This window comes from Egretta garzetta, unplaced genomic scaffold (assembly GCF_000687185.1).
Source record: "Egretta garzetta isolate BGI_Z169 unplaced genomic scaffold, ASM68718v1 scaffold486, whole genome shotgun sequence".
NCBI lineage: Eukaryota > Metazoa > Chordata > Aves > Pelecaniformes > Ardeidae > Egretta > Egretta garzetta.
Window position 1 is genome coordinate 2,192,590 of NW_009260126.1, and position 12,179 is coordinate 2,204,768.

Here is a 12,179-nt window from a genome sequence, read left to right on the forward strand (position 1 = left end):
ATGGGAAGGACTCACGTTGGAGAAGTTCGTGGAGGACTGTCTCCCGTGAGAGGGACCCCACGCGTGAGCAGGGGAAGAGTCCGCTCCCTAGGGTGAAGAAGCGTCAGAGACAACGTGTGATGAACTGACCCCAAGCCCCATTCCCATCCCCCTGCGCCACTGGGGGGCAGTAGGTAGAGAAACTGGGAGTGAAGTTGAGCCCAGAAAGAAGGGAGGGGTGGGGGGGAAGGTTTTTAAGATCTAGCAGTTTTTCTCCTCTCCTTCTCTGATTTTGATTAATAATAAATTAATTTTTTTTTCAAGTTGAGTCTGTTTTGCCCATGATGGCAACTGATAAAATGGTCTCTCTCCTTGTCCTTATCTTGACCCACAAGCCTTTTGATTTATTGTTCTCTCCTCTGTCCAGTTAGAGGGGAGTGATAGAGCGGCTTTAGTGGGCCCCTGGCATCTAGCCAGGGTCAAACCACCACAAATGTATAAAACATATCTGACAAAAAAACCCTATAAAACGATCAAATGCCAACTGTGCATTTAGTTTAGCCAGCACATAAACAGAAGTTCAAGAAAAGCAGAGCAAAAAAAATGAAAGAGTAAATAATGAGAGAACGTGAAACAGCTAGACTACACACTGCAAAGCCTGTAAATAGAGCATGTAGCTAATATGCTTTCCCAACTTAAAACTGCAATTTAGCAACACTGCAGTGAATTAATTCAAAAATATATGAACACATGAAAAATTGTATGCCAAAATGTGCTTTTCGACTCTGACACAGGCCCAGGATGATATGGAAGGCTTATTGGGACCATCTTCCTTTATCACCCTGATATTTCATCTTTGATTGCTCTGGGCAAAACCAAATTCCCCTTCCTCTCAAACTTGATGTGAGAATGGCTAAACCACAATGTCAAACTCCTGTTCCATTGCAGCTATCGAAAGTTATGATTAAGAAGAAATCCTGAAATGCTTCTCTGGAGCAAACAAAATAAGGCAGGGTGATTTTAGTAGCAATATTTTAGTAAAACAAAGCCAGACTTTGTTGGTTGGTCCTTTGCCAAAGTACTCTTGCCGCACGGAGCAGGATTGCTCAGGAGACCTTAGGAGAGACCAGATGCTTCCCAATACCAGCATCTGACACTGATGTTATGCTGACACACAGGACAAGCCCCGGTTTAGCGCTGCCGAAATCAATGTGCCTTTGCCAAAACCAGTGTGCCCAGAGTGGGATATTAACTGTCAGGTTTCTTAATGGCTGTTACAAGTTCTTCAGAGATTCTCTGTATCTTAGAGCTTTTGTTCCCAAGGGAATACAGGTTATTCCATCCTCTGAAGAATGTGACTGTCTACTGCAAAAAAAAACGGGGGAAATTTAAGAAATACAGAAATTAAAATCATCAATAGAGAAGTGTTTTTATTCAACAATAAAGACAAAGCAAAACAGATATCACCTTGAAAAAAGGTATTGCATTCTATTGAGCTTAACCCTGACAGATGCCGTCCCGTCGTGATGAAGTTTGCTATGAACGACTTATCCACAAAGTAACGTGAAATGTACTCCTCAATAGCTTCTCTCAGCAGGTCAGGATATAAAAGATGGTCACAAATAAAAATTACAAGGCAAAAATAAAAAACACAACCACTTTATCTCCCATTTCTCATCATCATGATGCCTCACAAAAGAAAATAATGAAAGCATTTTAACTTGTGAAATATGAAATGCAATTCATGCTATAGAGGAATACCTCAGCCTTTTAGCTAGGAAACAGTCTTTCCACGGGTGCTTGGTTATTAGCTATCATGCAAAAACAATTAGTTGTTCAAGCAATTAAGAAGGTAGGTATCTTCTAAAAAGATTTTGAGCTTTTCAAGCCCTAAATGCAACTGCTATAAACCTAGACTGTTCCTGAGTGTAATTTAGTTATTGCATTGCCTCTCCTGAAGAGATTAATTGTATCATGTGTTATAAATTCTTGACGCTCTTTTAGCTGCAGTCTGAGCCTCTGGTGAATTCTCTTCTTGCTCCTCAGACTTCTTATGATTTAGGAATACGTCTGACTTTAAGAAGCGGCTGTAGCTGTCATATTTCATGAGATTGAATATCTGGTAGGAGGGAAAAAAACACAAAAAACGATGACCTAAGTAAAACTAGATTTTAAATGAGAAGGGCAGTATATGAATTCTAATGTATTTTTGTTCTGTTAGTACTAAAGCATTACTAAAGCATGACATTAAAATACATTTCACATTCTCAAAAGGGACTGAATGTAGCAAACAATATTGTAGGTTCCACGGACACTGTTTTGCAATAACGTCCGTATTAGTTTAAGAATCAGATTATGGTTTTCACAATAGCCAGCTTTGAAAACCTAATACTGAAAAGTGGGAGGTCACATGCCATGGTCACTAGGTAGGATTTTCCAGCTGATGATCAGGTAACTACACATGTGGACAAGCCAGGACATTACCTGGTCCCCTCTCACAGCAGCCTTAGCTCTGCAGAGCCACCAGGAGCAAAACTTGGTGAGGGCCTCCTTCTGGCAGGGTAGCAGGAAGATATTCAGAGGGATAAAGCAGAGCTGAAGAAAAAGAGGTACCTTTTAGGCACCTCTCTGACTGCAGTTACTCTTGAACATTACAGAACAGCTCATTATACATCCAGAGCACTAGATAATTAAGAAAAGCCTCTAAATAATTTACACAAATATTGAAACTGCAAACTGAATCTAGACTGAAACAACTGGTTTGACCAATGTTTCTTAAACTTACGCCAATCCTCCTATCGTTTTTAGATTACTGCACAACTGAATGCCAAGACAGGCCTCAGGCCAGATCAGAAATGTTGCAGGTACCTGCCAGAAAAAGCCGATCTGGTACAGATGTAATTTGCCAATTAAAGTGTGGTTTAAAAACTGCTGATGTATTAAACTTGTGCCATCAGGCTTTTCCCTAGGCCAAGACCTGCCCTTATTCCTGCAGCCAGTATATAGCCAGCATGAAAGGATGAAGTCAGCACTGAGCACAGCTTTTCTCTCCCAGGGCTGGAGTTTAGGCTCATCCCTCAACACAACTGCTTTCTCTTCTCCCATTTCAGACAGAAAAGCTAGAATTCATTTTCTGAAAACAAAAGGGCTTGGGAGAGGAGCCTCGAATATGTTCAGGTGTCAAGGTCAGGACTATATTTTCCTTGTTCTTGAAACAGAGGAGAAGGAAAAAGTAAACCTCAAAACTAGAGCTGAGGCAAACCCAAAGCCTACATCACCCTCTGCCTATTATTTCACTGGCAGAGCCTCTCTGAGTCATGCTTCATGACCAATTACATTCTATGACACTCCAAGTAACTAAATTTCCAAGAAGGATTTCTGGATTCTAGCCTGCATGTGTGGATAACTGGAGCTTTACCTTTACGGGCCTCATTTCTAACTGATAGTACAACTGGGTAATACAACTGTTTGTTAGGAGGGAAAAAAAAAAATAATCTCAAACTGCTTTTTCATTTCACATCCTCAAGGAACCTGGATAAATGCAAACACACAAAACTTGACTGTTCTTGCCTATGTGTTTGTTGAAATACTCCCCTTGCAAATAAGTTACATGAAGCATTTTACTAACCACTGGTTTGTACATATTTAAATATTTATGTTCATGTTTAAAACAGTGGAAATCTTGCTTTATAAGCTACATATTGGAAGACTAAAAATCCCAAAACACCCTCTTGATGTAGACCCAAACCAATGCAGTTAAGCAAAGTCACCTTACACTTCCTGGCATTGGCTAACTAAACATAACTAAATTTATCCAACTAGCTCAAGGGAAAAAAAAAATTGTAAGGAAGATATTGCCTGTTAAAATGTCGTAAGTCAGTGTTAAGAACCTAGACCCCCTCTTGTTCCTGGTATCATTTAAAGCATCTCCCAGAGAGAAAGAGCACTGTAAGATCAAAATCTTCTGGAGTCTGGTCAGCCAAATGCACAGAACAAATGGATTTTGTAATCACATGCAAAAGCAAAACTCTCTTTTTCCCTCTCCTCTCATCGCCTCCGTGGAGCAGGAACATTTACCCCGTAAGTATTTTGAAATCTACATATTTTTGTGAACCACTCCAACACTACTTAATTCAGCATGAGCAACAGCCTCCAAGATATTTGTGTAAGGCCATTCCATGAGCACAAAACCACACCCCACAGCTAGCCCCATTTAAATCAGTAGGTCTCTGGAGAACCCAAGTGCTAGTTACCAGCAATGTTGTAGACCAGACTGTGGCCTTCAAGCTCTGCCTTTTTATACTTCAGACACACAGTGCCAGCAGTAGTTAACAGTGTTCTTTAGAGAACAAATTATACCACTCTTCCTAACTTTATAAGGATTGAAAACTAGAGAAGATCATAACTCTTCCTGAACTATTATCTAACAGCAATGAACAGAAGCTTCAAGCAGTGGAAACCTGCAACAACCTGTAAACACTCTGCATTTGGTTTTAAAAGTTCACAGACTTTCTTCCCACACTAGTGGGACTTCTCTACCACTGGTCTAGCATGTTTCCAGTTCAGATATTACTAATCCCTGGCTGAGCTACATGCTCATTTGTAAACCTGCAAAACATTTTAACTCCAGTTGTCTCTCCAGCTTTACTCTCATAATCACACACCCTGAACTGCAATGCTTAGATTTACAAGAACATTTTCTTTCCCTTCCCCCAAGTCAGAAGTTCTTCCATGGAAAACTTTGCTTCTTCACATGGGAATTGAATTTCAGACTTCTCCACTGCTAATAACTTGGAAACTTTGCTCCTCAGACCACTTCAACTGACCCAGCCAGTGCCCAACTAACATATTCAGTACCTGATACGAAATGGGCTGAAAACACTATTTAAATTGGCATGCTGTTTCTCCACAAAGAAAAGAGCCAAATGGAAAATACAGGTAGTCCTAAGGATGGTACAAAAATTAAAAATAGTACAGACTGCAAGCACTGGAAAGCCACAGATAAGAATGACTCCCTTCATAACTTATGCTTTAAAATAAGTTCAATATCAAGAAAATTTACCACCAAAAGACATGCCTGCAAAATGTCACCTAATTGCTGCCAGACCTCCCAAAATCTAGAGCAAAAGGCAAAGCAGATACCAACTCCTCTTTTGTGTGTTACAGAAGAGGAGGCTTTTCAGGAAACTGCATTATATTCATATAAATAAAAATATCAAAACAAAGTGAAGTGAAGAATCTCGAGTGCTCAAGGAAACCAGTGGCAACTACAGAAACAAACATCAGCAATGACTCAGCGCAAGTGAAGGAAACGTAGGCACAAAATTAGTTGAGCTGGCTGATTCTCAAGCTGCTGGCAGAGGAACCCAGGAGAACTTAATCCAATTTTCCAGGAAAGTCCTGACCTGGAATTAGCATGGCTGCGCTGAGACTCTTAACTAACTGGCCCTAGTTAGATGGGGCCAAGATCCTGGGGTACAGTGCATCCACCCTCAGAGCAGCTGCATTAATATCCCCAATATGGCAGCAACCCAGCTCTGCACCTACCTATTCAATCCATGCCACAGGTAGCAGTAGGCAGATTCCCAACTTTCCTATGCTGGCTTGTGCTTAGAAAGTAGAGTCCATTAAAAGTAGACAAAAACTAAAGAAACTGTGCTCTTGAAGAAAATAACTTTACCTGGTCCTGGAGCTTCTGAAACATGAGAGGGTGAGGTGTCTCCAAAATGGTCTCATTCAAACGGGACTGCCCTTCAACATTGACTTGGGAGGAAGCTTTACTAGACAGGAAAGTCATGTAAATTTCTTTAGCTTTTTCTTGCATCTGCAAAAGGACATATTTATTTAAAGAATTATTTGCCGTGGGAATATTCTCTTTATTTGTTAATGTTTTATTGGAGACTGCTCTGCATCACTTACTTCTTGAGGTTCACATCTTACAACCAAAACATAGTCCGAATTAAAAAAGAAAACAAGTAACAAAACAAATATACATACATTATCTTATTTATATATTCATTTTACTGGAGGAAAAACATCTCTGCAGGCCAACTCCTGCATCGACATTAGTGCAAGCTACCAGTATTCGGCACTTGGGTTAAACAGCAGGTTGTGATGTTTGAATCTGAGAATCCAGTGTAAAACCGCTCAGCATCATCAAACAGGCCTTGCCTTCACTATTTAGAAGACTATTTTACTAACAGATAACCAGCATGTCCAAGGAACCCAGAGGGAAAAAGCACTGTGGGAACTTACACTTACTGCAAGGCAAAACTAAGCAAAGTTAGTGTACAATCCATACTACCGACAGATAACCTTGTCGTATTACATGCTTTGTCGTAACTACGTTTTTACCTCAAGGCAGCCCACGTGCAACACTGGCTACATGATTTAAAAAAAACAAGGGGTTTTTTGGCTAATGGTAAAGGTGAGACTCTCAAGAGCCTCTGAAAGCTGATAAATAAGCATAGCTGTGACTTGCATAAAGCAGTTTGTTAGTGTTTGCCCTGATTTAGCAATCCTGTTTCAGTGGTCTTCTCTTCATAAATCAGTAACAGTGATAACATTTTGACTGCACCTAGCATCTTCAAGCTTCAAAGCAGTAAATGAGTGGCCACAATCTCCTGAAATTCAACGCATGCTCCCCCTCAACCAAGCAGGTTGGATAAGAGGGAGCCAGTGGGGGAGAACAGAGCCAAGCCAGGCAGGAGGCAAGCCTCCCTGCTGCAATCTGAATTCCACACACTGAAAGCAAGGCCCGTGCAGCAGCAGGCACTGTATGATCATAAGCCACTGGTATTTGTCCACGTTCCCCACCGTACAACTAATGAGCCACTGCACCTCCAGACCAGCACCAACTAAAGGGCTGTGTCTTTGATGGGAAGCAAGCTTGAAGAAGAAAGCATTTAAACCCTTGCCTATGAAGGAGTCACGGAATTTCTTTCATGTTTTACAGCATGACTTACAAAATCAACATTTGGGGATAATTAGAAAAAAGTTACACGTGTTTGACAATTCACAAGTTAACTCTCACTGCTGGAGGGGACACACTTTTTCCAGGAGCATTTCTTTTTAAAACAGATTATTCATCTGATCGGTAGAATATGTTTCAGTTTCATTAGGTCACAATGAATTGTTTTTAACAACTTCTGATCTTTTCAGTTTCACAGATGAGCAAGGACTGGGTCAGCCATGTCTGTTCTAAGTGAGCAATTAATCCAATCGATCAAAGTTTTGACTGCTTTAACTAGTCAAGTTAATACCCTAACGCAGACATATTAAAGGTACCTTTAGCTATTATTGCATGAGCAAGCATAAGTGATTGTACCACCTAAATAACTCTTGAACCTGCTGTCTAATTTCAACCATATTTAGAGAGGGACAAAGGACTGAGAAATAATTTACAAGGGAAGTTAGAGAAAAAGGAGCACACGCACCAAGGAAAAAGCTGCACTATATATTCAAAAGTTATCTACTCGAACTGCCAGCATGTACTTAGCTGTTGGCTTATGCATGCACACATAGCTCCACGTCAGCCACAACACAAGGTGCTGCTTGCCCAAGGAACATAGGAGCAAGTTTGGCTCTGTAGAGAAAGAGTAGAAGGCTTGAGGGGAAACACGAAACTAGAAGTACTGTGAGGAAGTTTAAAGAACATGGCAGGGAACAAGAGGATTGTGTGGGAGGTTGGTGAAATTGAGAAGATCTCTGGATTTTACGGGGAAGAATGACAAAGAAAGGAAGTGAAAGAGCTGTGTGTCGTGGTTTAACCCGGCTGGCAACTAAGCACCACGCAGCCGCTCGCTCACTCCCCCCCTCCCTCTGTGGGATGGGGGAGAGAATAGGAGAAAAGAAAAAAAAAAATAAGACCCGTGGGTTGAGATAGAGACAGTTTAATGAGAGAAGAATAACAATAGTAGTAATAATAATCCGAGCCCCGAGCAGTCTCCCCGCGACCGACCGACCGAACTAACTAACCCCCCCCCGAGCATGACGTTATATGGTATGGAATAGCTCTTTGGTCAGTTTGGGTTAGCTGTGCTAGCTGTGCTCCCTCCCAGCTTGTTATGCACCTGGCCGAGCAGGAGAAGCTCAAAAAGTCCTTGAGTAGTCTGAGCACTACTTGGCAACAGCTGAAAACATCAGTGTGTTATCAACATTATTCTGGTACTAAATCCAAAACACAGCACTATGCTAGCTACTGTGAAGAAAATTAACTCTATCCCAGCCGAAACCAGGACACTGTGGTAGGGAGAGAGGGTCATTGGAGAGATGCAGGGGGCCTGACTTTGTAGTAATGGGGAAATATGGAAATGCACAGCTAAGCATTACAGGTTCTACTGCACATGGAACAACTGTTATGCGACATCTATGCTTCAGTAGTAGAGCATCGGTATTGGCTTTTTTAAGAGAAAGTACAGTTAAAGGTGCCAGTATGTTTATACGTCCCTCAATGTTAATTCAGGGAGAGACAGGTTCAAGCGGAGGAGACAGCGATGCTCCCCATTCAGTGGGTGGCATTCTTTTTTCTGCGTCAGGCTGAAACTAATGCCTCACCACAGGGGACTCTACTCCAGAATTTATGCAACACTTAAACTGGGATCTTGTTCACAGGTGGTTATTGAAGGACTTCTGGAACTTTTCACTTACATCTGTGTGTTCACCTCAGCATCTGTGCCAAATTCCCATTTGGAGTATGAAGTTCTGTCTGCAGATACTCCCCTCACTATTTCAAGTGGATACAATATTCTTTCCCACTTCCTTTCCTAAGGTCAAATTCACCTCTCAAGCATGTGTGGTTCCCAAATGCAGTGAATGGAAGTCCCAGATGCTCATCAGAACAGGCTCCAGCAGTTAGCAGCTGTGCAGCATTACCCAGTCCTGCTTAACCATTGCCACATTGGGAAGGGGCAGAAGAAACTCTTGAACAGGTATACTTTGTTCTGAAATTGTTCTCTGCAAAACTTCTTGACATGGGTATTTTGGTTCAGTTTAGCAATAGCTGAAAAGATTCCCTGTTGTTTGAAGCATTTATTACAACCTGTAAAAGCAACAACTTTTTTCATTACAACTTTTAAAGCTCAGCTGCAAGAGAAGAAACATTTAAACCTTGGGCAGTAGCACAATGGACATCTTGTTTATTTCATTAACAGCCACAAATGCAACAGCATATGACTAACTCCAATAAAATAATTGAAGTCTTATTCACTTACCCCCACCACTCCCATTTCAGTAATTAAAGATGTGTCCTAAGATGAGGACCATATGGGTGGCAGCAGAGATCACTGCTGCAAGTGGACTTGACCTAATTCCTTCCTCAATCTTCGCTAAAAATTACATTTCTATTTTAACTTCAATGTTAAAACAATTTTTTTTTTTTTACACTTAGCTGAGGGGAGGAGTTTGTACTTTCCTACTGCAAGAAGATAGACTGAATCCAGTCCATCTAAAACCTGCTTAGACCAGTAATGTAGTCTGTTTGCTGCCTAGCTCTGCAGATGCTGAAAACCTCCCCTGCTCCCTGAAACATGCGTGCATTTTGGATTAGCTCACCCAAACAGGAAAACAAACACAAACTCACAGGACAGTCTGGTCTGAAATCCATTTCTCCCTTCTCCTGACTAAGCGTTCCTATTGCTAGTTCAGAGCCAACACAACAGTCAAGAGCCTGGCTTATTCTTGCCAGCGCTCCCCTCTGGTCCCATAGAGGCTCGCATTCAAGAGGAAAGGGACAGAGAAGATTTATCTGCAGAGCATCTCACAAGATCTGCCTGTGTTGGCTTGATATAAGTCAGCTTCTAGGCAGAGCTCACATGACTGTGGTTAGAGTAACGACTGAACTAAATTTAGTAAGTCTTGACAAAAGGCCCAGGATATTTTCTTTGAATGACACAAACACAGTTAGACAGTTTGCAACCAACAGAAAGCAAAGGCAGAGTGAGCCTGTATCTACCTGCAAAGACTAGAAAGGACATGAGGGAAGGACAGAACATTAACTGAGCCAACCATCCTAATGGTATACCAGCCTATACAAAGCCAAACACTGCTCTAGGCTGAGACAGAACGGATGACAATAACACTAGGCACGACAGATACTTAAATCTGCTGGCCAGGTGGCGACCTTTGTGCAAGTTTAAACCAACCAAGAAAACCCCCATGCCAACAGTCTCATGTCAAGTAATGCAAAGTTTATCTTGCACTTTAAAAATAGGAAAAAAAAAAATCCCATTCAAGCCGGGTTAAGTTGAAATCAGCTTCATCTGACCAAAAGTCTAAATGTCTATGAGCTAGTTTCTGTGGCAAACCAGTTTTAATGAGAAGCACGTTATAAAACAAGTAAAAAGATGTTTTTAGAATACTCTCCTCACATTAGATAGATAGTGATTTCTGCAAAAGTCACTTTCAGAAGCCAAATTCATGCTTCATGCTATCATAAACACTGGAAAGATTTCTATTTTTAGTCATTTTCTAGCTTTGTAAATTATCTAAACAAAGCCATACATAAGCAGTAGCTATAAAAACTTACTGCAAGTCTGTATCATTCTAAAGCACATTTATGCTAGCCAGCTATAATGGTTTTGGCAGTACCGGAATCCAGACTGACCATACTGTGTAATGACTGGTACTGAATAATTAAGCTAAATGGAACCTAGTTCAGCCTCTGACCATTCATTTGGCACTTCATTCAAGAATTCACAAAGCTACTACCTCTATACATCAGTTTACCATTTCCTGTACTACCATGTGTAATCCTAAAACACATAAAAAGATGGAAATTACTTAGCAAGGGAAAATACAATTATTATCCCATTGCAAAATGTGGGACCTTACAGAAGGATCTTCCACTTTCATTTCCATTTTAAAATGCAGTTTGATACTTGTCCAAGAAAAAGCTACATAGCTCTTGGCAAGGACATTGTACAGCTTTGTATGACATACAAAGAAAAAGTATCTGCCCTGTACACAAAGCAAAGGGTTCTTCCTATTTGGTCGTGGACTGTTATGTGGGCCTCTACTTCACCAGCTCAGAAAGCAAATATTTTAATGGAGTAGGGAGATCAAGAATACCTAGATCCCCAGCCCAGCATACCGAACATACCAGCCAAGATACTGTATGGACATCTGGGGACAAAAGAGAGGAAATGCTTTGTCACAAACTGACAATAACGAGATCTGCTGCTTGTGCCGAAGCAGAGCCAGATCAGTGGGACTGATGGTACCATGCTTGCCCAGACAGGAGGTACCTTCCAGTGCCACCCAGACAGGCTGCAGTTGAAAATTCCCTCACAGGCAAGGGGGCCAAAGTGGCATCTAGCACAGTTCCCTCTTTTATCCCATCTCATTTATTTCTCTTTCTGCCTTACATCTTACAGAAAAATAGCCTTATTAGTTGTTCTTTCCTGAGGACTATCTGCATGTGTGGACCTTAATGAGGGAGGCAAGCAGCTAAATACATAAAGCTGAAATAGTGCTAAATACTACAAAGTGTGCAGTCAAATTGAACGTTTTCCTCTTAGAGAATCGTAGAATTGTTTAGGTTGGAAAAGACCTTTAAGATCATCAAGTCCAACCGTTAACCTAATACTGCAATCCCACTCACCACTAAACCATGTCCCTAAGCACCACGTCTACATGCCTTTTAAATACCTCCAGGTGTGGGGGCTCAACCACTTCCCCAGGCAGCTCATTCCAATGCTTGACCACCCTTCTGGTGAAGAATTTTTTCTGAATGTCCAATCTAAACCTCCCCTGGCACAACTTAAGGCCATTTCCTCTGGTCCTATTGCCCATTACCTGGGAGAAGAGACTGACCCCCACCTGGCTACACCCTCCTTTCACGTCAGTGTAGAGGGCGATAAGGTCTCCCCTCAGCCTACTCTTCTCCAGACCAAGCAGGCCCAGTTCCCCCAGCTACTCCTCATAAGACTTGTGCACCAGACCCCTCACCAGCTTTGTGGCTCTCCTCTGGACATGCTCCAGCAACGCAACGTCCTTCTTGCAGTGAGGGGCCCAAAACTGAACACAGCATGCGAGATGCGGCCTCACCAATGCCAAGTACAGGGGCGCAATCACCCTGCGGGCCCACACCATTCCTGATACAAGCCAGGATGCCCTTGGCCTTCTTGGCCACCCCTGACACACTGCTGGTTCATATTCAGCTGGCTGTCGACCAACACCCCCAGGTCCTTTTCCCGCAGGGA

General features: G+C 41.8%; 1 protein-coding gene across 1 annotated transcript in view; it reads right to left on the reverse strand.

The window, feature by feature from the left end:
• Nucleotides 1-1,547: 1,547 nt before the first annotated feature.
• The window catches only part of RGS10 (regulator of G protein signaling 10), a 26,108-nt gene continuing 15,476 nt past the window's right edge, over nucleotides 1,548-12,179 (reverse strand). Inside the window, exons 4-5 of the mRNA XM_009641437.2 lie at nucleotides 5,660-5,803; nucleotides 1,548-2,098 (exon numbers count right to left, since the gene is read on the reverse strand). Coding sequence (XP_009639732.1) covers nucleotides 1,952-2,098; nucleotides 5,660-5,803 — 291 coding nt within the window. The 3' untranslated portion in view covers nucleotides 1,548-1,951. The remainder of the gene's footprint in view (nucleotides 2,099-5,659; nucleotides 5,804-12,179) is intronic.